A 26,263-nucleotide genomic window follows, 5' to 3' on the forward strand; every position below is an offset into this window, starting at 1 on the left:
ACTGAGGAAGTGGAGGGCCTACTGTATTTAGCTTCTTGCTGAGGAACTCAGTAGGGTTCTTTCCTCGAGTGCCCTTGCCTGACCTTTCTCTTCACCTTCACCCTTAGAGGCAGAGTTTTCTTGAAGTCATCCAAGTAGAACTGCCTTGATTAAACTCCTCTGTCAGGAACTCTGACGGTTACCTGGCATCTTAGAATATGTGTGCACTGGCATTTGTGGAGGCGGAGTAAGAGAGGCAAGGTAGTGCTGTGGTAAACAGACTTGAAAATGAACTTACAAAAAATCTGTAGAATCCTAGTGCACTAACATCCCTGTAGCATGAATGAAGCTATCCCCTGAGGAAAGCATAAGGAGGAGGACCTGACGATGAGGATTCCGATCCGCCACGGCGAGAGCCTGTGTCAGGCGACACTAGAGTCTGGTGGAGAAATTCGTTCAGCTGCGAAATGTAAAATGGTCGTTTCCTTCACTTCCAAATGATAATATTTGAAATGTACCCATCAATGTACTGGGGTATATAATGTTATAAATGTTCTGTACTGTGCAATTCTATTGCCTACAGTGAAATGACTGTGCCATTTTGATTAGTTTGGAGTCGTATGAAAAACAAAAATGTTCATCTTTAATCATGTTTAGCTTCTCACCCGAGGAAAATCACAGAAAGTAGTGCAGTCTATCATTTCGTCTCCCAGCATCGCACTGCCCCTTCTAGCAAACAATAGTAGTTCTGTATCTCTATGAGGTTGGGCGCTAAACTCCTGCTTAGTATTCAAATGGAAAGTTGCCCTTTCAAGATTAGCTAGATCTGTCAAACCAAGATAGGATTCTTTAACATTTAAAGATCTCGACATTTTGCACCTCCAGAGTAAAAGTCTTTTGGCTATTAGCTTTCTCTGTTAAGAACTCCTTTTGAATCTTAGTTAGAGGTAGTCTGTCTCAATGTACTCTCCATTTAACTGTTTTGGATCTGGCCTAATATTGACGTTGTTACTCATATCTCATATTAAATGTACAGATGTGAAGATATAGATGATAACAAAGATATTTGGGTATCATTTCTTTATGACTGTCAGTGTGGATTTCAGCTTTAATCATTTTAAACATTACCGAATGATTTCTAAAAGATGTTTTACGTAGATCTTAGTCTTGGCTAAATTTCAACATATGCCTCTTAAGTCTAACCTATGTTTCCGTACATATATGTGTGTGTCCTTTTTCTCGAATCCAATCTTCCATGAATTTTACACATATTAAAATACCACCTGATATGATAGCATCACTAATCATTTCATAAATTTAAAGAGCTTGTCCCAGGCATAACTGTGTGTTGGCATTATCATTTGTCTGGTTGATCTTCCTCTAAATAGACTTGAACGAGGAGCTTTTGATTGAAGCAAATGCCGGGATATAGGCGGGCTTCACATAACATGATTGTGTGGGTAGAAGACACTTCCTGACTTTCTGCCACTGGCCCATCTATAGCGATCAGCACTCAGTGGCCTCTGCTTGTAGTACATTTCCCTCCACCTTCCCCTTTCTCTTCTTTTATTTTTTTCTTATTCTGGATCATTTGGGTACCCTCGGTCAGATACGCAGCGTTTCCAGTTTAACTAACTCAGTTTGACTTTTGCCTTTAAATACGTGGTGAATTTCAATTAACATGTTAATAAATAGAAACTGCTTTTCAAATAGAAACTAATAAGAAATAATAGAAAATAATAAGTTATTATATTAAGACAATTTCCAAGGATTTTGGTGCATCTGCCTGATGATAAAATTTATTTTCACAAGCAATATATGCTTATTTTAATTAAAAAACCTCTTCAGTGATGGATAGGTGAATAGATATGGGTTTCTTTGTACTTCAGGATAAAGGAGTCCTGAAAGCACCAGATGAAATAAAAATTTGTGTTCCCACTGAAGGAAAATTAATATTGGAATTAAAAATTCAACTATGCAGTAGTTACAAATGAAGAATTCTTAACTAATTTTTAAGACTTGTGTTGAATAAAACTTACATTTTAAAAAATAACTCATGCAGGTAAAATACAAGGAAGAGATGAACCATGGAACAGCCATTTCTGATCCACCAGAGATCAAGAGAGTTAAAGAAAACCAGAAGAACATCAGCAATGTGTGATCATATTCCCTTAAGTATTGTTTTCTGTGGGCATGACACTTGTACGGGTGAAGTCCCACTACGATGACTCCCATTGTAGGAGGGCCAGTTCCTGAAAGGTGGAGATAAGATTTCACACATATTTATGTTGGGGTAGCATTACGCCAAGCATGTGTATTTGCTTATTAAAGAACATGGTATTGAATGCCTACTCTGTTCTTGTTCTTGGGGGCATTCAGAGATGAGGTTAAGGTCTTAGGGGCTGTGTGTATTCTCAGGGTCTCTAGGAGAAACAGCTGTGGCAATAAATAAAAATAGTGCATTAAGTGCTATGACAATAACTAATATTTACTGAGTGTTTACTACGCTTTTGAGTTCTCTACATGCAATATCTCATTTAATATTTAGTAATAATACTGTTTTCAAAGTGCTGGGGAAATGCAGAGAAGGAAGGCTCTGTCAGTGAGAGGGAGGGAAACCCTTGGAGAAGGAGTAACATTTGAGTTAGATCTTGAGGAATTGATAAAAGTTTGGGGTGGATTTCGTGAGAAAGGGCCCTCCTGGCAGTGCAAACTGAATGTGTTCAGGATCCAAGATCTGCTCAAAGAGGGGAAGGTTTAGTGTGATGGGTACTTGGGGTGGAAGATGGCAGGAGAAAGGTGGTGGAGAGAGAAATTATAATTCAGGCCGTGAGGAGGCTGTTGGCAGTGCCAGTGCCCCGACATGGTGATTCAGATGCACACGGTGGCTGCTGATGCTCTGGCCTTGACTTAGGGATTAAATTGTTTTAATGTGTCCTTTTTCAAAAAATTATTTTATGTTGGAGTATAGTTAATTTACAATGTTGTGTTAGTTTCTGCTGTACAGCAAGGTGAATCAGTTATACAAATGCATATATCCACTCTTTTTTAGATTCTATTCCCATATAGGTCATTACAGATATTGAGCAGAGTTCCCTGTGGTATACAGTAGGTTCTTATTAGGTATCTATTCTATATATAGTAGTGTGTATATGTCAATCCCAATCTCCCAATTTATCCCTCCCCCCATTTCCCCTTTGGTAACCATAAGTTTGTTTTCTACATCTGTGACTCTATTTCTGTTTTGTAAATAGGTTCATTTGTACCATTTTTTTAGATTCCACAATAAGTGATATCATATGATATTTGTCTTTCTCTGTCTGACTTACTTCACTCAGTATGGCCTAGAGATTGTCATAATGTGTCCCTTTTTCTAAAAGAAGGGTTACTAGTTTTCAATTTATCATAGAAACATAACACTCCCTTAAAATAACTATTTGAAAATAATAATGAGTTAATTTAATAAGAAAATACTATAAATCACAGCACAGGTGATATCTGGCATGTCATATGGGAAGTGGTGTGTACATGGTGGAAGTTTGGATAACACTGGAGTAGTGGAGAAGAACGTGGGCCCTGGACTGTTGGTTTGATCCCCAGCTTCAGACCCTACCTGTTGTATAACCTTCATAAGCTACCAACCCCTCTCCAAGCCTCAGTTTCCTCATCTATGAAACAGAGACTAGAATATTAAGTGAGATACTGCCTGTAAAGCACTCAGCATGTTTGTGAGTGGATGAATGCAATACATGAAGAGTCTCCATATCAAATTTATGTCCCCAAACTTATATCCACTAGAAATTGGCTACAACAGTTTCTCAACATCAGTAATGCTGTTCAACAATTTTTTCTCCTCTGAACTCAGCCCAGAGTAATCTTTCTTTGTATCCTGCCATCAGTAGAGATTACACTGGACCTTTCCTCACTTCAGGCAGTTATCCGACACAGAATCTGCCTAAACTCTCAAACTGCATACCACGGCACAGAGAAAGAAATCACACTGGCAGGGACCTGACCCTTTTTCATTTATTTTCCAGGCTTATCAAATATCTGTTCACTTGCACATGCACTGCTGAGGGTGTACATCTCAAGTCCATTTTATTTGCAGGCCCTGTAGGCCTTGTGATGTCTTACCAAAAAAAAATTCTCTAACACTAAATTTAAACTGCAAAAAATCATTAAGACTGTCCCTGTGGAGTTCCTTATAATGGGATTTTTTTAACCTCTAGTTTTCCTTTTACCTGTCAGAAATTCATTTGATGGACATGCCATTCTATCTCTCTGCGTTGGATCCTCATTTATTTCCTGGGGTGTTGTGGAATTGCCAGGAAAGCTGACCACAAACGTTGGGTCTGATCCCCCAGCTAAGAAAGAGCACCTCGATGCAGTCAGTCAGAAATATCTCCATAACGCTAGCCAGAGCATGGGCTTCTAATGTTGGAACTTGGTAGAGGAGGAAACTTTGAGGTTCAGGGTTTCTTTACACAGTGACAGCCGCTCAGTGAGGTGCAGGCATAGGACTGGCATAACCCTCGTTTCTAATGGTAAGAGTGCAGAATTTTAATTTTTCAATATAAAAGGGTCATCTGGTAATGGTGCTTGAGTGCTGTGGGCTCACACAAGGGATCATTTATCACTGCTGATAGGATCGGACTCAGAGAGGCCACCACTAAATTATGCAGTTTGAAGAATAACAACCCAAGGTAGAATTCAAAACATTTGGGCAAGAAAAAGCTTAGATCTGGGATCACTGTGATGACGAAGTCTTTTAGCAAAGCATATTTCACTATAAAATCCTAATGAAGATTTTAGCTAATGAATGCTCTGTCACTGTGTAACGTTTCTTGTAGTCAGTTGCAGTGTGCTAGCTCACACTTCCTTCCCATAATCCCACACTGTTTTGCGCTCGTCTCTCAGCTCCAGTACAAAGAGCAATGTTACACAGCAACTCCAGTGAGCACGACGCCAGAGATAGAGAGAGTGAGGAAAACCCAGGAGCAGCTGAGCACGGCAAGTTGTTTCTGTTTCTTCTTATATTTTACCAAACAGTATATATATATATATATATATATATATATATATATATATATTTTTTTTTTTTCGGTACACGGGCCTCTCACTGTTGTGGCCTCTCCCATTGTGGAGCACAGGCTCCAGACGCGCAGGCTCAACAGCCATGGCTCACGGGCCTAGCTGCTCCGCGGCACGTGGGATCTTCCCGGACCGGGGCACGAACCCACGTCCCCTGCATCGGCAGGCGGACTCTCAACCACTGCGCCGCCGGGGAAGCCCAAACAGTATATATTTTCATTCTTTACAACGCCTTCTGAAAAGCATTAGACCCTCTACATCTTGGCTGCTCCTTTTCCACAGTCACATATGGAGAGCCTGGGACAGTAGACCTCTCATGTGAGTCCAGGAAACTGGGGACTGTCTTGCTATCCTTCAGTCCTGCTTGTTTATTCAAGAAATCTTCATTAGGCAACGTGCCAGGCATTAGCCTGGTCACTGGTACACAAAGATGGATAAGACCTCATAGTTGGTAAATCTCTGAAACCACATGCAGATTTAAAGAGTAGTATCGTGGGTCTGTTGTCAATCTGAGAAAACAAATTGTCTATTGGCATAAGGCAAAAGAAGACCTGGCTTGACTGGGGTTCTAAGACATAATGTCAGGGCAGGGAACCTTATAAATAAAACAGAAAACATTATCCAATCAGTCAGCAATCTATTGCTAATAAAGCAATGGTAGTTAAGAATCATGAGGTCCCTCTAATGTGGACCCTGTGCTAAATGCTTTATATAAATCCGTGAGGTTGGCACGATTTACTCCCCTGGTTTGTAGGTGTGGGAAACTAAGGCTTGAGGAGTTAGAGAACATGCTGGGAACCCACGGTTTGTGACAGCAAGGCTGGGATTTGAACCCAGGCCTTCCTGAATTCAGAAATCTCTTTCAGATGTGTCCCCCAATAGTTATTTTTCCCATTCTTTCACCCTTTTATGGAACTTTTACCATTATAAACAGTAACCTTCTTCTAAAACGGGTAGTTTTGAGAGACTTTAAAATTGAAGACTGAGTTCAGGCTGATGACTGCTTTATCCTTACAAGATCCCTGATGATGGTAGGAGTGAGGGACCTGCAGCTTCTTTTGAAGGTGGAGGCTCCAGGGTCAGAATGGGAGTAAAGCCAGCTTCCCAGGCTGCCATGGCTACTTCACTATAGTTCTCTTGTAATGATTTCATTACAATGTTTCCCCCTTATATTTCCATTACATTTAGTTGTGGCATTTGCAATTAGTTTTGGTATTGAACAGCAATATATTTATTTAAAAAATCATTTTTAAGAAACACAACAACACTTCGTGCTTGCTAAGTTAAAAGAATCAGAATCCAGGTGCATTTGAACTGAAAGGTTGACACGCATCTACTGTGGAAAAAAATGTTTAAAACTTAGGGTTAATCTTGAGGCTCATCCTCTGTTGCTATTTGGGTGGAGACCATTCTACTGTTTGTTAAAAGTCTTATTTATCCTCCATAGGTAAAATACAGAGGAGAGATTAAACAGGCAACGGCAATTCCTGATCCACCGGAGCTGAAGAGGGTTAAAGAAAACCAGAAGAACCTCAGCAATGTGTGATCTTAGTAACTTTTTTCTTACAAGAGCAAACATATTGTCAACATGTCAATGAAGGCATCGTGTTTACAAAGTTTTCATGACCTTGAGTTGATACTCTGCTCTCAATTGGCTGCCAATTTATTGGAAAGGTTTCAGGGTCTTAGGTATTGTGGGTCCAGCCAGGCATTCCCTGCTAGAGTTCCCAGTGACTACAGCGTGATTTTTGTTTGCAGGTTATTGTGCATCCCTCTTATCTGGTCTTCCTTCATGCTTGTGGTTTCTGTGGTGCCCCAAAGGCTTACAGTGGCAGCTTCAGGCATCTTGGCCCTACAAATACGCTTTCCCAGTCCCTTTCCTACATATATATACATATTCTTGTTCTGTAGCCTTTCCAGCCCTATCTCCCACTCCCAGCTGTTGTCACTTTATTTTTGGATGATGCTGGGGGAAAATTATAAAGTGTGCCTGGCTGAATAGGTCACATGGGACGGGTCCACTTGGGGGGCACTTGTTGAGGGGCTGTCATTTTTTACTCAGACACCAACTCCTGGCCTGCTCTGACTCCTTTCTGTTATGTAATCCGTGGATGCAGTTCCCTGAGAGAATCCTTTTTTGCAGTCATTAACATATAAATTGGGTTCTTTGGAAGAGGAAATTTGGAAATCTGTTAGATTCAAAGAAATCTTTTATTCTTCAAGCCTTTAAAGTCCTTTTGACCAGATTATAAAGGAAAAAACTATATTTTGGAGAAGTAGATGCTCACTTTTCCCCAGTATATTCAGAGTCACAGTTGATGTAACTCTGTTACTCTCAAAAGGGAACATGATTCTGGAGAAGGGAGGGATGGAGCAGTGGGAAGAATGCTGGCCTCATGGATGACTACTACTTAGGCATCCTGGCAAAAGTTCTGCCGCAGTTAATTACTAAAGCCATAACAGTATAGCAGCATTCTGTATAGGTAAGAGTACCTTAAAGTAATATCCATGAAGACATTCCATATCATACTCCTTTGTGATAAAATGCTTATTACAGCTTTACCGACGGTATGCCCATATAATGAGTACATTAATAGTGATTTCATTCACAGAGGTTCACTGCTATGGGATGAATTAAAATAGAATGATTTAAGATGCAAGCGTTTTAAATATGACTAAACCTCTGATAGCATCCTTTTTTTTTTTTTTTCCATAGCTTCCTTTCCTTGGCTAGCTCTTTAAAATAAGTACTATGAGACTCTTATTTAGGTGAATTGATTCACAGTGCTCTTCTTTTTGTTTTCTGAAATGACAGGTTTATTATAAAGGTCAGCTGGGAAGAGCCACGGCTTTAAGTATAACTCCTGAAATGGAAAGAGTAAAGAAGAATCAAGAAAATATAAGTTCGGCAAGTTGTTTTGTTCACTTGGGGCTATCGCAAAGGACACGTCCTTTATATTATTTACTTGCAGACCTGTTTTCTCCTTGTGAAAATAAAATCGATTTCCAAGAAACCTTTGTCTTATATGCAATAAGTACATGCATTATTTCAGATGACTTCCAAAAGCTGCCACTGTCTAACTTTATATTATCCTGCAACTCTTTGTTGATATTTCCAGATGTGACCAACACTTACATTTAAAGTTTTGTTTTAAACTGTATTATGTTCATTTAAACAATGATTCATGTTATTTTAGCCAGTGTCTTTGAGAGTAGTAAAGTCTTTGATGTGTAAGTTAAACAATTGTTATTTTGCAGATGTATTCCATTGAATGTGGATTGTTAAATCCTTTCTGCAAAACAAAATAAGAAATGACTCACTACTCCAAAGTAAGGATTTAGAGGGAAAAAAAATCTTTAAATATAGTTAACACAGAATTCAGTTACTCATTAAAGTCCCTTGGTGCACATCGGTGTCTTATTCGGGGAGTGTGCTTTCTCTTAGGTAATACCAGGGCTTCCGTTCTGAATGCACATATGCCCTCAGGTCTGCAATAATTGGTATCCTAATCTTACACATAATCAGCTTCACAAGTAGCAGTGTTCTGATGGTCAGATGTCAAAAAGAGCTTTATGCCTAGGAATCAGCATTTAGGTTTTACAATGCACAGCTCTCTAGTGGTATTTCTGTCCAGAGATGCTGATTGTATTCAACGTAAACTACCTTTAAGTGGTGGCTGCTTAGAGGGAACCTAAATTTGTTACTTATTGATTCTTGTCCTCTGCAGTGGGCAAATAAAAGGAAATAGAGGGATGTTCCGTATGCATTCTTCCAGTGTTATGGTGGGAAATGGGGAAATAGAGAAATGGAAAAATAAATTTAGGTTCCATCTAGCTTTGAATTTTCCCTGTTTAGGTGTGATAACCACTTTTACTGACACCTTGTTAGTGGATGTTAGTCACTCACACATTTGTTTTCAGTTGGTGGAGAGATTTAGGTCATCTTGGCTGCAGCCTTTAAAGGAGACCATCGAGAGTAAAATTTTAGATTGTTATTCTAGAACGAAATGTAATTCACCAAACAAGTTACCTGGGAAGTAATTCACGATACGTTGTATATGTTTCACTCACTTGGGAAGCTTGAAAAAGTTATGTAATTTTTTTCAATTATAATTGTCTTATTTTTAAGTATATTCTACTATTTACTTTGCAGGTAAAATATACCCAGGACCAGAGACAGATGAAAGGTAGACCAAGTCTGATTTTAGATACACCTGGTCTCAGACATGTCAAAGAAGCTCAAAATCATATTTCAATGGTAGGGTCCAACCAGGTCCTCCATCTGTGACTAAAACATACTAAGGAATGGCACCACCCAATGCACTGATGGCGTTGTTCACCATTAATCTGGATAACTAACAAAGCATGGAAAGGCTGATGGGCCCGTCCTTTGGGGGGAGCTTTCTAATCACACTGAAATGTAATGAAAATATTCAGTCTAATAAAATAATTTTTCTCAGTGATTTTTTGGGTGTGTTTTTATTTCTAACGTGACTACTGTAAATGTACTTTATGAAAGATATTTGGTTGGACTTCTTTTCAATTAATTTTAAGGTTGATTGTGGTGTGTTTACATGTTTAAAGAATATAAAAATATGTATTTTTTAAAAACAGTTTCATGAGATATATTTTATATACCATAAAGTTCACCCATTTAAAGTATACAGTTCAATGGTTCCTAGTATAATTTACAGAGTTGAACAACCATCACCCTAATCCAATTTCAGAACATGAAAAACATATGTTTTGAAATATATATATGTTTTTGTAATTATATACAAAAATATATATATATAATTATTTGTAACTCTCAATCTAATTTTAAATAATATGGCTTTCTTGAATAATTGTGTAGAAATACCTTATCATTTTATTGCATACTAAAGTTTAAGAGAGAGGATATTAATTTATACCTAAGTGAGTTTGTTTTAGGAAGTAACCAGGATTTTAAAAATGTATCTTTTTAACACTTCTTACTGATATACAGGTTTGTATATTAAAAGAGCTGCTAACCATAATGATGAAAAACATTGTGAAAATGTCAGCTTGATTTCTGATGCTAGGAAACTGAAGTTTCAGACATTATTTTTGGAATAATTGGAAAAGATACATCTATGTAGAAAATAATCTCGATGCAGCTGGTACAGTGACAACTGTCGTTATATCAAAATTTTGTGAGTTGTGTAACAATCAGGAAATTTCAGTTTGAGTTAATATGATTTTTCCCTTTTTCAGGTGAAATATCATGAAGATTTTGAAAAGACAAAGGGGAGGGGCTTTACTCCTGTTGTGGATGACCCTGTGACAGAGCGAGTGAGGAAGAACACCCAGGTCGTCAGCGATGCCGCCTATAAAGGTGTCCATCCTCACATCGTGGAGATGGACAGGAGACCTGGAATCATCGTTGGTAAGCTGACGGGCCTGCTTGGCAAGTCTGAACAGTCAAAAAGATTGTGCTTGCCCTGGCTTTAAAATTCGCTTCCTTATTCTTTGGACTCCTCCTCAAATGCTTGAGGTGGTGCCCAGGTGAAAGTGGACCACAGGTAATATTGTTTGCACCATGTTGGATGGGATTCATGGTCTTTGCCAGGTATCATTGCAAATCCATTTTCTGTTGTTGGACGTTCTCTGTCTTTAATAACCTTCTGATCTTAAGAGTGTTCCTACTTGTTATGCAAAGAAGAAGCCCAAATATCAGACATGGGTGATAATGAAGGATGAGCCATGTTTTTGTTTCCCTTTAGCTTACGTACTGTATAATTGTACTGCAGACATTGTCTGCATGGGTGACATAACAGAAGTAATCCCATTTACGTCCTTTTACCACAAATAGACATGCCGGAGAGATTCTGATGGTTTCCGCAATATGAATAGCTTATATATTTTTTAATATTATCTCTGAACTGGGAGAATTGAGAGCTGTCTGAAAGTCTCACAAATCAGAGAGGAAGGAACCTCTCAAGAAGGCTGTTCCTTCTTGTCAGCCTGGAAAAAGTCTTAGGAACATAGTGTTGAATGGTGCCAGAGCAAGGCTTATACTAAAATCTAAGGCAGGGCTAGAAAGGAAAGTTACTAATTTTTCAGTTTGTTCAACATTTGTTTCTGTTGTAGGGGGAGAAGTTTTTGATTTTTATTTTGTTTTCTTAGACAAAAACCTTTTAGTTGCTTCTTATGAATTACTCACATGTCCTTAATCAGGAGTTTTAACCCAACATTTTACCTGTTTCAGTGTGTGGAGAGCATGAGTGGTGAGGGTTCAGGGATGCGGGGAGTTGTCTGGCGAGCACGTGTGTTGGGTGATGATTCACAGGCTCCCCGTGGAAGGTCAATGAACCAGACAACTTAAATTTGATCACAAAGTTTTCTTAGCAAATCCAGTGAGTGTGAATATCCCTTTGTTCTCTGAAGTAGGCTGCACAGTGGGTTTGCCTATTACATGCTTGCTTTTTGCATACGCCCCTTTTCAGACTTTTGCTTGACTCTCTTGGGTGCTGACTATTTTTTTATTCATTCTTGATTTGTTGATTTCTTCCTTGGGTAAAAGACCTCAAAGTTTGGCGCACAGATCCTGGCTCCATCTTCGACATTGATCCCCTGGAAGACAATATTCAGTCTAGAAGTCTACATATGCTATCTGGTACTGCTTACATTTTGAGTTCCTCCCCATTTACGTGGTTTTGTCCTCAAAGTGAAGCTACTGTGAGCTGTGGAGGTTCATTGTGCCGTTTGTGTAGCGTAAATTTTTAAGTTTGGGATTTGAAAAACTGAAAAAGTTGCTGTGCTATTTAATATACCGTTAATCATTTATGAAAACAAAACTTGCAAAAGGGCTTTTCAATATATCCTAGATTAGTTTGTTTTAGATTTATTTTAAAGGTGTCTAGAGCTTACTTACATCTCCTTTTTATTAGTGAATATGATTTTAGAGGTTTTCTGGGCTTTCAAATGCAGCCATTTGGACTGCACTAAACTGCTAAGACATAAAGGAGATTTGTTTCCTGAAAAACACAACATTTTAAAGGTATAGTTCTTTAACTTAAAGACTAATTTAAAGAATTCTATGTAAAACAGTGGGGAGATTTTCTATATAGTATCATAAATGTCTTAAAATAGATTTTCAAGTATCCTTAAAATTTATCTCTGAGTTTTTAGAAAATGCAAAATTTGTAGTTTACCTAGGAAGTTTATTTGACTTTTAACTTAGACTGCATGTTTATCATTAAAAGCAAAACACAAATGGTTTGGATGTTTGGGTATAGTGATAGCATGGGTTGACTTTTCAGACTTTCAGACCACATTTAGCAAACCGAAGATTTGACAGTTACGCAAGTATTTTAAAAATATAAATAGATATATCAGTTACGTCTTACTCTGCCCCCTGATTTCTAACTCCACGTTTAATTGTTGACATTAACAAAATTGAAAGCCCAAGGCAAAGTAGGGATTCTAATATTTGTATAGTTAATTTGATCCACATAATCAGCCAAATTGTATTTACTTTTCTAAAAATAAAGGCAACAAATGCTGTATCCTTAATGATATCTGAAAAGAATTATTTATAACCAAACCTTTTGTTTGATAGAAGTTTACTAGGTTGCCAGTGTTTTCTTAGTTCTTGTCAATTTCCCGTCCCTCCTCTCTCCTTTAAAATTTAGACAAAAAATGAGTATAAATGATCATTAAGTCATTTATATAGTTGATGCAATGTGTGCTGAAGTTTGGGAATAGGTGACTAGAATTTCTAATACCTGAGCTTTTGGATTGTAATTTAATAAGGGATTATTTTTCTTCCTTGTTAAATTTTTAAGTAATTTTTTTGTTTCCTTTGTTCTTCAAGTCACTTAATCACAAGTATGAATATTTTCCCTCCAATATAGAAAAGGCGAATCATTATAGGAGACAACGATCTCGATCTCATTCGAGCAGTACTTTTGGTACAGGTCTGGGAGATGACAAATCAGAAATATCCGAGATTTACCCTAGCTTTTCGTGCTGCAGTGAGGTAACAAGACCGTCTGATGAAGGAGGTATCAGACGTTAACCACTCTCAGAAATTTTTTTAATGTGCCACAAGCGTGTCTTTAACACATTTGTCACTTTTGCACAAGCGTTTGGTCTGGGTGTATCTGAACATTTTAAATTATGTTTAGAAAGTTGAGTCTTTGTTTTTTTTTAACTACTAATTTGCATTTTTGCATGCTTGTTTTTCCTGTCTTACTTCACTGTTTTTGCTACAAATGGATCTTTAATGACAACAGGGTCTTGGGATCTGCCACGTGAGCTTGTTTCACAGGAGTTGTATGTGATGGATGTACACAGCCAGAGTGGAAACTTGAGTTCTGCAGAGTTTGTATCTGATTTCCATTAAGGAAAATCAATCTTATGGTTATATTTGAGTGGCTAAGAGGTTGCTATGAATTTGTGTGTTTAAATATTGATATATAGCTGCAGACAGAGTTAGATCTTGCCAAAAAGAAATGGGGTATGTACTTGGGATATGAGATATTTTTAAATGGAAAATACTGTTGATTGTTAATAATCTTCTCTGTATTTTATATAACCATGCTTTTCCTCTGCCTTCTCCTGTTTTCTGCATCCAAGCTGGTGGGTTAGGTCTAGAAATTGGTAGTTGAAATTGTTTTGGATGTTAACTACTTCTGATAAAGCTGTTGTTAAAGGTTGAGACTGAGGTATAGCTACGGTTTAGTGGCATGGGGAGGGAGAGAGTAGCAAGCACAGAACAAAAGGAAAACTGAATTTCCTTTTCAGCCAAAGTCCATAGGGTTCAAATCCCTGAGGCAGGAGATTTTGAAGTTGAGCAGTTTAGCATCTTGGGGGAAAATGTAATGGGACTGAGGACCTGATGAAACTATGAAATCTCTTGTAATTGAGTAATTGTTTTTTGCATTCATAGGAAAACACCTATGAGAATAAAATCATTTATAGTCAATACGTCTTAAATTATACATTCAGACTGGCCCTACCATGGTAGAAAGGTTTTTCTTTTCTTAAATTTCAGATTTGTTGAGGTATAATTGACATATAAAATTGTAAGATATTTAAAGTGTACATCGTGGTGGTTTGATATATGTGTACATTGTGAAAAGATGTCCCCCACCTAGTTAATTAACACATCCATTACCTCACAGATTTATCTTTTTTCTTCTTTTTTTTCTTTCTTTTTTTTTTTTTGGCAAGAACACTTAAGTTCTACTCTGTCAGCAAATTTCATTTATACAATACAGTGTTATCAACTATAGTCACTGTGTTATTCTTTAGATCCTTGGACCTTATTCACTGTATAGCTGAAAATTTGTACCCTTTTACCAATCTCTCCCTATCTCCCACACCCCCCAACCTCTGGCAACTACTACAGACATGTGTCTGCTTATCTAACAAAGGATTCAGTAACTTTTCTTTTTTTTTTGGACTTAGGGTTGTTGATTTCTCCCTTCAGTGTCCTCTGTGGCTCTAGAGGTACAGAATAATGTTGATGCCTGATGAGATAAATAAAACCCAAAGCAAATAGGAGAACAAATTTCGATCAACCTTATTTAACTTTACTTAGTTCAGTGTACTGGAGCTGATGTCTCTCGCAAATGCAACGCACCTTAGTGTTTGCTTCGTCAGGGACCCTTTTACTTCATGTCTGTGCACACAAACAAGGCATTCATTCATTTATTCACCAAACGTTTGAGTGCTCTTTGTACACCAGCCAAGAGCTCGGATCTGGCAATGCATACAGCATTGAGCAGCAGAGATATGCATCTGCTCTAAGGGGCTTGGAGTCTGGGGCAGGGGACCCTGACATTGAGCAGATACTTACCCAAGTAATATATAATTATGGACTGAGTAAGTGCTCTGAGGGGAGGCCATGGGGGCCACAAAGGGGGGGACTCCATCTGGCTTCAATGTCAAGGCAGCCTTCCCCAGGGAAGGAAGATTGGAGCTGAGATGTGAATGCTAAATGGAAGTTAACTAGGCCAAGGGGGCTTTGGGAAACATTATTTGGGAAAATAATGTTTCTCCTTGAGACAACAGAGCACTGAAGTGGTGCATCAAAGAGACATTCAAATGGAGGCATCGAGCAGGCAGGCAGAGTCCACAGGAGGAGACTGCACTGCAGATAAATGCAGAAGTCATCACCTGTGTCCGTGATCAGGTCTTGGATGAATCTATGCAGAGAAGGAGAATTTGAGACCCCTCTGGCAGGTTCCCCAGCTCCTTCCACGCCAGGCTCGCGCATCTCCAATTCCACTGGCTCCTCTAAGCCTGCATTCTAAAAACCTACTGCTGTTGGTTTAGCTCCTCTTTCTCCTCTCAAGCCACCACTCCTTTTCTTCCTAAGTATTTCTAGCAAGAGGACCCTACACTATGCCAAACTGCATAAGAAAATGTCTCCATTAAAAGAAAGTACACATAAATATTCTTGCACTTATACAAGAATTTGGGGAAGAGTAACACATAGTTAAGAGGGAATGATTACATTTTTTAAAGTGGAGGAATTTCAGACTCCATGAAGGTGGTAGAGGGAGATTTTTTGACAGGAAGGAGTATCTCAGTAGCTTAAATAATGCCTTGTAAGAAAAGCTGACTCCTCAGAGGCATTTATAACCTGTCATTCTCAGTTACCTGTTACAAGGCCTGTGTTCGGTGACATTTCCAATTTTGGAAACTAGATATTGAGGTATGAAGCAAAAGTAAAGATGTACCAATAAGTTTTATAACATTAACGTAAGTGGTGGCATACCCACAGGGTATCTGAGTTAATTCAAAAAGATTTTAGAATACCTGGGAATATGCTCCCAATTTTATTTATTTTAAGTGAAACACATCACATTCTACTGGTTGGTACTTTACGTCTGTCTGTATTCAAATGATCAGTGACGCATCTAACCTAATAAGTCCAAAACCACCTTCCCACCTTCCCCACAACATCTGCTGCCCTTCCAGGCTTCCCAGCTTGCTAAGTAGCAACTGCAGCTTTCCAGATATGGACATCAAACCCTTAGGAATCATCCTCCACGCTTGTCTTTTACTCCCATCCACATCCAAACCGTTAGCAAATCTTGCCAGCTCTCCCGGGAAAAATATAGCCAGAATCTGACCCCTTGTGCCCACCTCTGCCCTTGCCGCTTATTTCAGCTACTGCCCTCTCTCCCTCGGGTCATCACAGAAGCTTCCAGACTAGTTTTCTGCTTCTGCTCTTGCCACCCTGAGCCACCAACCCTCTGCCCTGGTCTGTTCTCCACGTGGCAACCAGAGCATCTCTTTGAAACACAAGTTAGATCATGTCATTCTTTTGCTACCATTTCATTCGGAGTATAACCCCAATCCTTACCATTGCCCTACAGGGCCTGCACCTGATATGGGCCCTGACTGCCGCCCTGAACCATTTGCTGCCTTTTTCGGTAGACTCGTCCACTCCCGCCATCCTGGTCTCCCCGCTTTACTCACATCTTCCAAGAAAGCGCCCACCCCGGGCCTTCACATCTGCTGTTCCCCCTGCTTGGAACACTCGCCCTCCTGCCACACCCAAGGCATGTGCTTGCCTGGATCCGTTTTGCTTCATGTTTCTGCTCAGATGTCACTTTATCAGAGAGACCCTCTCTAACTACCAGAGATAAGACAGCACCCCTTCCCATTCGGTCTGGCCCTTTACTCTTTCTTCATAGCACTTGACACCTGAAATATGTATTTATTTGTTTATGTGCTTGTCTGCCTCTGCCTCACTGGGATAGACGCCCCACAGTGGCTGGGATATTGGCTATTTTGTATACTCTATCTCCAGCTCTTAGAATAAGCACTCAACAGATATTTGGCGAATGAATGAAATGGTCAAATTAATATTTTTTTCCACTCATGCCACTTCACTTTTTAAACAAATTGAAATATAATTGACGTACAACATTGTATTATTGTAATACGTTGTAATATTGTAAGTATACAAAAATTAATATCTTAAAAATTAGAACTGCATATACAAATACATGTGAGTTCTTTTAAACATTAAAATTCTATTGTGGAAGCCTTTCAAGAAAATTCTTCCATTTTTGTTTTGATGATGTTTTGATGTGTTCCAATGACATTAAAGCATAGCTGAAAAAAAAAACCCTAAAATGGAAACATTCCCAGGGTATTTTCTTTTCTGGTCGGGAGGCAAAGAAGTAGTATCCATGATGTCTTGGTTGCTTTGAAATTTGGGGTCCCCTTTGAAATGTGTATTACACTGGGCCCTGGTAAGGAGGTGCTGAGTGACTCCACAGAAGGAGGAAACTTTCATGGTGATGACAGCTGTTTGATGAAAACCTTTAGTGTCCTTAGTTAATCATATGCATTTATTTAAATACTATTCTAGAAATTGGAAAGAATTTTAGAACAATACTTGTTAGTGGTAAGATGAAGAAAAACAGGTAATGTTCGTATTGAGAGATGCCATCTTTTTTTCTTACAAAAATTTTTTTAAATCTCATTAATAGCTTTTTAATATGATTTTTTTTAAAATGTATTTACTTATTTTATTTATTTATTTTTGGCTGCATTGGGTCTTTGTTGCTGCGCGCAGGCTTTCTCTAGTTGCGGTGAGCGGGGGCTACTCTTTGTTGTGGTGCGTGAGCTTCTCATTGCGGTGGCTTCTCTTGTTACGGAGCACGGGCTCTAGGCGTGCGGGCTCAGTAGTTGTGGCGCACCGCCTTCGTTGCTCCGAAGCATGTGGGATCTTCCTGGACCAGGGCTTGAACCCATGTCGCCTGCATTGGCAGGCGGATTCTTAACCACTGTGCCACCAGGGAAGCCCTTTTTTCCAGATTTTATTGATTTCTTTAAATTTAGATTGGAATTTTATATGATAAAATGTGTTATGTCCTAGAAAGGTGTCCTTTAATGTTGGGCTGTCTTCCCGCCTTTGACGTGTGTGGCAGCGCGGTCCCGGGGTGGACAGAACACTGTGCGGGGGCAAGAGACCATTCCTCTCTCCCACTGCTGGGTCTGGGTTCTCGGGCGGTCACCTAACCTTATCAAGCTTGGATTCCACATCTGTAACAAGAAGGATGTAGAACAAGTAGCTTTTCTATTCTAAGATACTTTACATTTCCTAAGCTAAGTGCCATAAATTAAATAAACTCCTTTTTCTTTCTCTTCTTTCTATGTATGAGAATGTGTTTATGTCCTGAAGGTGACCTGTTTTACTTTTTGAATTAAATGGCTGGGCAGTTATGAGAGTCATAGTTTCAGGGTCCTTTTTTCTGAGTTACAGGAAATTTAGCTTGTTAGGACAAAGGGTTAAACAATCAGCTCATTTCCTTGAGGCAGAAGTACAAAGTTTTCATCATTCACATTTGGTTTTCATGAGCATTAACATAAAAGCCTTCTCCTTTACATTTTTATCATTGTTTTAGTTATGCATTTCTCATGATGTTTCCCCATCTTGCTTTGATTGCTGAATATTTTCATTGTCTTATGTGATTATTTTGGGCTTTCTTTAGTTTTTGGTCTACTTTCTGAGGTATTACATTACCAAAGGGTTTGCATTTTCCATATCTACTGTGTTACTTCGATTCAATAAAGGAGGCTTTTATTTAAATTTCATCTAATTTTGTTTTGATTCTTGAATAGTATTATTTGAAATTATCTTTATTGCCTTCTGGTATTAGATTAGGTTAACTTATTTTCATTTGACACACAGTTTCTTGAGTGGAGACAATCCTGATGGTTTCTGCTTATTTCACTGTGAGGTTTTCTTTGATCTCTGTGTTTGTCTTTTGGTCACTTACCAGCAACATGTATTTGCCTTCTGGTACTGCTTTGTATTCCTTTGGTTTTCCTTAATTCACAGTGTTTTGTATTGCTGGTATTTTCATGTGTTTGCCATCTCACCCAATATTTACCCTTCTCAGTTTGAACTTGTGTTCAGTTTTGCTTCAGGTATTTTATGTTTTCCTCTGGAGCATAAAGAGGATGGGGGTGTGATGGGGAGGAAAACCAGATGCACTTTTCAAAGCAGACATTGTCAGTGTTCCAACCTTGTGAACTTTTCCATTTTGCTGTGAAAGAATCTTATTGGTATGACCTAGTCCTGCCTTAACTGGTGGAAAACAAGTTTCTGAGTGCTAGGACAGGTCCAGCTGTGCTGTACTTATAGCACCCCATCCCATGTAATAGGTCCTCAAAAGAGGTTGGGTTGCAAGAGATGCTTCAGTACATCCTGGAACTCTCAGTTATCATCCATAGGCGTGCCGAGAGGGCAGTGCACCAATTAGGTAGCCAGTAGCCGTGGTAAACACCCATAACTCCATCTGTTTATTCACCAAACATTTATCCAGTATTTCCCATATGTGTGAGATGCTGGAAACAACAAAAATAAAAAATATACTTGTTGTCTTCAGAGAACTTGCATTCTAGTGGGTGAACCAGATACATAAATCCATTGTGCTCAGGAAGGCATTATGATAGAGTAATATAAAGAGTTAGAATTAGCCAGGCAGAGAAATGGGAAAGAAGTGTTTTAGGAAGAGAGGTAGCATATGAGAGAGAACACAGCACATTGGAAACCTGGTGTGTTTTGGCATATCTTGAGCCCAGGGGCTGTGTGTCTAGGAGATGGGCTGAGGAAGGCCAGAACCACAGTGTGGGCAGCGCTGAGCCAGTGTCTCTTCAGAGACAGGGTTCTGCTGAATATGATTTCTGGGAACTTTTCCTTGGGCTTTATCGTGCAGGAGATTTAGAGGCTATTTAGAGGACCAGTTACCTAGACTGGTAGGTAATTGAGTCTCTGCCTTGGAAGTTTTAATCCACTTTGGGAGCTTGTCTAAGCATCCAGTCTGCATTGGATGATTTAGACTCTACCAAGAGACTTGACTCCTTGGGCATCAAACAACCAGAAGGCCTTCTTATCAGTCTTCTGGAAGGGTTAATAGTATAGAAGACAGCATTGTGGATTTTTATTTCAAACATCACAACCACTCTTACTGTTGACATTTGTCATTTGTGTAGAAGAGCAGAAACACTAAAACTCTAGTGACTCCCAGACTCCAGACAAAATAGCCAACAGCTGGATGTTTAATACACATCTTAACTCTTAGGTCTGGAACCAAAATTTTATTTCCTGTCTTCCCCACAAAACAAACAAACAAACAAACATCTCTTCTTGCTTTTGTTCACCATCTCAGCTGATGACACAATCCTTCACCCAACTACTCAGGCAAGAACTGTGGCATCATCCCATTACCTTTCTTCCTCTCACACTTCACATCTAATCCATCTGTAAGCCTGTCGACTCTCTTCAAAATGTATCTGCCCCCCATCCAGCCACTTCTCATCACATCCACTGCACCCCGAGTGAGTCACCATCCTGTCTCCTTGAGATCATGGAAATCAGCTCCTGGTCTTTGTAATTCCATTCTTACCCCATCAGTCTGGCCTCCACGTGGCTGCCAGTGACCTTAAAAACTTGCACCTGATCCCATTACATCTTTGCTCAAAATAATCTAATGGCTCCAATCACACATATATAATAAATGTCTCAGTTGTGATTACCATTTAGATAGTTGGAATAACATAACTACACTTACTGTACTGGGAGAATGAGGGAAATGGGAAGTAAGTTTTTTTTTTTTTTTAATTTTATTTATTTATTTATTTTTGGCTGTGTTGGGTCTTCGTTTCTGCGTGAGGGCTTTCTCTAGCTGCAGCGAGCAGGGGCCACTCTTCATCGTGGTGCGCGGGCCTCTCACTGTTGCGGCCTCTCTTGTTGCGGAGCACAGGCTCCAGATGCGCAGGCTCAGTAGTTGTGGCTCACGGGCCTAGTTGCTCCGCGGCATGTGGGATCCTCCCAGACCAGGGCTCGAACCCGTGTCCCCTGCATTGGCAGGCAGACTCTCAACCACTGCACCACCAGGGAAGCCCGGGAAGTAAGTATTGAAAGAGGTATTGGAAAGTAGATGAGGTACAGGTTTCGTGAAAGAGAAAGAAAGTTGCCTCTTCAAGAGTGGAAAGAAAATAGAAAATACCTAACAGTAAAAATAAGGAAAGAGCATTTTAAAGCCCCAGCCCTTAGCAACTGCCATTCTATTCTTTGCTCTATGAGTTTGACTATTTTAGGTACCTCATATAAGTAGAATCATGCAGTATTTGCCCTTCTATTTGCTTAGTATAATGTCCTGTCGGTTCATCCATGTTGTTGAAAATGGCAGGATTTCCTTCCTTTTTAAGGCTGGATAATAATCCATTGTGTGTGTATACCACACTTTCTTTTTCTATTCACCTGCCAGTAGTCATTTGGGTTGCATGCATGTCTGGCCGCAGTGAACAAGGGACCACAGATGTCTCTTAGAGATCAGTGAAATGCAGATCTCTTCAAGATCAAATGAGATATCACCTCATCTGTTAGGATGGCTATTACCAAAACAAAACCAAAACCAAAAAAAGATAAGAGTTGGTGACGAAGTGGAGAAATTGAAACTCTTACGCACTGTTGGTGGGGATGTAGAATGGTGCAGACACTGTGGAAAACAGTATGGATGTTCTCCAAAATGTTCCAGATATGTTCCAGCAATCCTACTTCTGAGTAGGATTCATAACTCTTTTTTACTACCTGACATTTCATTATGTATTAATTAGTTTGTGTAGTGTCTATGTTTCCCCCAGAATATAAACTCTGTTAGAACAGACACTTTCTGCATGCTTGGTTCTCTATTCTCTATCTAGCACCTAGAACAGTACTTGTATTAGACACTCAGTAAATATTGTTAAATATATAAATATATTCAAATTAAATCTGATCTGAAATATAAAGAAACAGCTTTGTTGCATGTGTTAAATCACTAAAACTTGGCATTAGTCTTTAATTTATTAGTGTCTAATTAAAGTTACTTTGACCTGAGAGTAACAGTGCAATAATCATCCTTATTATAACTTTTTAAAAAGCAGTCATGAACGATGTATCACCAGAATGTAACATTGTGACCTGTGTTTATTACAAAACCTGAGTCAGCTAATGACCTTTCATAACCAAGAAATCAGTAAATTATTCCTACGTTAACACTTCCGTTCTTGTATAAATACTTCTCTCTCAGTGTTTTGTTTGTTTATTGAGGACATCTGTCCTCAGTAGGGACTCAGTAGAGTAGAAGTGCCCATCAGAACTCTAAAATTCATACCTTTCATGGCTTCTGTCTCAGTGTACTCTAGTTTATTGTTCAATCATGAACTCCATGGAGACAGAGAATAGAATGTGCCATGTGGCTTTCCTTCCAGAGCCTGGCACAGGACTGCGGGTGCTCAGTGAAGAGCAAAAGCAAGTCATCGCTTTCCTAGGCTCAGCGAAGACCTCTAGGATCTGCCTTAAGCTCCTAAGGGCAATAGCTGTCATTAAAAGCTGAATTTGCCATGAAACTGGGAACAGAAATGTTAAACGCAGGCACAATAATAAACTACTAATATATTTTGAAAGGGATGGATTGTATCCAACCAGCACTGTTTCCAAATCTCTTTTAATATGAATAGTGTCCATAAACTCATAGTCCTTTGCCCGGTATTCACATTAATTTTTCTGTTGATTCTCTTTTGCCATTGAAAATCTGTCTTATGATTTATAGATGCCATTCTGTCCCAAGTTCATGTTATTGGCTTTCAGTGATGAGCAATTTTAAAATTAGATAACCAGAACAACCTACAAGAAAATACACTCCAAATTTTAAACTCTTTGCCATCATTTGAAATAAACTATCCAGGAATTCTATATTCGCCACTAATTCAGTTTTCTGATTACTGATTGACAATCCCCAATCCCTTGAAAAAAATCCAACTCCTTCCCAGCCTGACCTCTGTAAATAAAATACATTCAGTACGAGAATCCCAGTTGTATTATTTCCCTTCTATATTTGACTGTTATTTCCGATCGAAATTTGAGACATTTGCTAGCATCTGTCAAAAAAGTGATGGTTTAGTGTCTTCATTTAAGTTTAGGAAGATTTAAGGAGTTGATGATTGAAATACAAAATTTCTGTGATGAAAACCAATCTATAGGAAAACAAATGATTCCTTTATAATATAAAATCCAATTAGTAGAACATGACAATTATATTTAGCCATCTAGGCAGTGCATCTAGCCTAGAAAAAAAAAAGCACACAATGTAAATTGTTAGAAACTTTTAGTTAGTTCTGTTACTCCCCCAAGAAAAAGGTTCAGGACTGACTGAATTTGAAGTCCTTAGAGAAGCTCATATTCCTAGTATCAATAGACTTGGAATGAAAGAAACGTCATAAGTTTCCTTTTCTGAGTGTGAAGTTGGGGAAAGGATCAAATACTAATGAATAGCACTTGTTCCAAGATGCACATGTGTCTTTCATTGATTTGCCAAAATTAAATCAAAGGGTTCCATATGTGTCTGAAGGAGAACCATCTGACACTTAAAGTAGCAAACAATAAAACTTTAAAAATATATTTCCTGTGAAGCTGAGTTGATTGGGAAAAAGAGAAGGTTTGATCATCAGGAAGGATATAAATGTGGCTCTAGCATATGTGTCAAATGAGTAAACTTTGGAAGAGCTTTATAAATCGTAAGTGGCGTACATGTAAAGGAGAGAATAGGTATTCTTGGTTTTTTATTTCTTATTTTGTTGATTATTTCTTATTAGGTACTGTTAAACATTGGCAGTGAAAATGGAAATGGTAGTTTTTGTTTTTTATGGATCAAAATTGATGTCCAAGTTGGATACTAGACTGAGTGTACGTATATTTACATTTCTGTCTTACACATAAAACAGTCAAGTCGTAATGTTATCTTTGTAGTGACTAATTTCCCTGTTCTCCCCCAACTTCCTATTTCATCTAGGTGCCCACATCCTCCCGCCCCAAGCCCCAGGCTAGTAGGTCATGAGGGTTGGGTCCTGACTTTACAGGAACTACTTAAGATGTCCACGGGCTGATACAGCTGGGCGATGTATCGAGTTTCTGCCTTTAGTTTGCTCATTAGCTCCTGTTGCCTGGGCTCGTTGTCACGTGCCGTTTCTCTTGTGACCAGATTTCCTATTTCTTATTGTCTGATCTCCCTCCCCCCAAATACTCCTGATCTGTCCATGCTGCATTTCTCAGACATTCTGGTTCTTGATCTTTATCTTATGCCCTATACCTGGCCCATGTGTACTGAACTTATTGTTTACTAGTCTCTCTGTCAAGCTCTTTCCTAGACCCTGTTTCAAGGTCCTTATACTTGTGTGCCTTTGATCACAACGACCCGTTGCTCACCTCCCTACCTGACTGTGACTCTTCCTACCTGCCTATTTCACCAGCCCCTGCCACTCACCTTGAACTTAGACCTTGGGCTCTGGGAAAGCCAGACAATCCTTTAACACTCATTTTCCCACATTTCCCTATCTTCAAATCATGTCAGGGACACACTGAGTCAGTTTCATAAATGTTCATTGGTTGAAGAAAATATACCTGCTCATTCACAAATGTAATCAATACTGAGACATGTCTAGATGTGATATTTAGTGTGGGTTATTGCTAGGGGAGTCTAATGTAAAACTATTCAAGAACTCCTCATGGATTGATGGTATTCCTGAAGGGTCAGTATCTGAATTGATTAGTATGAGAATAAACTAAATGCATAGTCCAGTTTTAAGTCTTTGAGAATATATTATGTATATCGATCCAACAAGTATTTACAGAATTACCTCTTCAATAGTGTAATGAGATTTTCTTTCACTGTACTTGAATGATGATGAATGTTGCTATATAAGATTGATTTACACAATATCAGCAGTAGTGGTTACTGAGGAAAATTGGGATTTGCTATGAGCTGACTTTTCAGTCATGGCATAATTTGTGTGTAAAGGCTCGTCTCAGTGGTATGGCTTACCTAAATGGAAACAGCGTCCCCATCTACCTACTATCCTATTGCTTTCATCTTATCAAAGAACTGCCCCCAATTATATAGTTCTTGTCAGGAAACCACATACATATCTACACTGTACATTACTTTATTTTCTTTTCTGACTTGTTTTTTTTTTTTTTTTTTTTTTTTTTTTTTGCGGTATGTGGGCCTCTCACTATTGTGGCCTCTCCTGTTTCGGAGCACAGGCTCCGACACGCAGGCTCAGTGGCCATGGCTCACGGGCCCAGCCGCTCAGCGGCATGTGGGATCCTCCTGGACCGGGGCACAAACCCGTGTCCCCTGCATCGGCAGGCGGACTCTCAACCACTGCGCCACCAGGGAAGCCCTTTTGACTTGTTTTGAGGGATCGTGTACGTATGCCTGTAGACACAGATATATGCCATATGGATTTTGTGCCATGAGAATATTATTAAAGACTCTCTAATCTGGGGCAGAAATTATTTCCTTTTCCATCAGTGACAGACCTGCTCATATTTGCGGTTGGGTTACGGTTACAAGTTGGGGAGTTTATTCTGGCTTTGATAGCTAAAAATTAGAAATAAATCTGAGAAAAAAACTACGCAAGTTGAAATTCAAATCTAAATGTAGGAGTAAATTGGCTAGATTATTCTGAAGCAAAATAGCAGACATTCTTCAATCCAAAGTGCTCTATTTCTATTCAAACCACATTACTTCTTAGCTCAGTTCTGTCAGAGAACATCCACAGACTTAACGTTTTCTAGAGAGAAAACAGCGTTGAAATCAAAACGTATTGCTTTTCTGGGCTTTCGAGAGTAATTAAGTGTAACTGGCAGATAATTTAAAATATAACTAATTTTGTGTCTTTTTCAACATTTAGGAATTGCAGAGTCCCAAAACAATATTTTAGAAGTTCTTGCTTGAGACAACTAAGCCAAATATATAAATGAAATGGTGAAATGTAATGTATGTATGCATTGTTCTGAAAAGTACATAACCTATATATGTTTCCTTTTACGGTTAACAGGTAACTAGGAATCTTTAAATAGCCAACTTATATTTGATTGAAGCAACATTATAAGTCTATCATTCAAGTTTAGGGAAGAAAATAGTTAAATAGTCTCCTGGACTTAATTGTATTTTCACCTAGATTCTTCGAATGTCTGTGGGTGTAGAGCTTGTCACTATGCTGATGATGACTCAAGGGAATGACATTTTTCAGGCAGTTTCTACAGAATGACCTTGAAAATTGTTCGGTGGCGTCATGATGGGGGTCTTGGCTGCTTAGTGGGAAAGTGGTTGATTCATACTAGGAGACGTGATTTGAACATAGACCT

At 38.9% G+C, this 26,263-nt stretch overlaps 2 protein-coding genes across 2 annotated transcripts in view; both read left to right on the top strand.

Annotated features, from left to right (window-relative positions):
- Window positions 1-6,616, top strand: part of LOC309802235 (nebulette-like) — a gene marked incomplete at its 3' end in the record, with an annotated part of 94,982 nt that extends 88,366 nt beyond the window's left edge. The window contains exons 20-22 of the mRNA XM_082617669.1: window positions 2,042-2,134; window positions 4,897-4,989; window positions 6,518-6,616. Of these exons, the coding sequence (XP_082473795.1) occupies window positions 2,042-2,134; window positions 4,897-4,989; window positions 6,518-6,616 (285 nt within the window). The remainder of the gene's footprint in view (window positions 1-2,041; window positions 2,135-4,896; window positions 4,990-6,517) is intronic.
- The window catches only part of NEBL (nebulette), a 339,992-nt gene that overhangs the window by 298,105 nt on the left and 15,624 nt on the right, over window positions 1-26,263 (top strand). Inside the window, exon 5 of the mRNA XM_082619567.1 lies at window positions 10,306-10,477. Within this exon, the coding sequence (XP_082475693.1) occupies window positions 10,306-10,477 (172 nt within the window). The remainder of the gene's footprint in view (window positions 1-10,305; window positions 10,478-26,263) is intronic.

The sequence above is a fragment of the Mesoplodon mirus genome, assembly GCF_964341445.2.
Source record: "Mesoplodon mirus genome assembly, chromosome: 4".
NCBI classification, from domain to species: Eukaryota; Metazoa; Chordata; class Mammalia; order Artiodactyla; family Ziphiidae; genus Mesoplodon; species Mesoplodon mirus.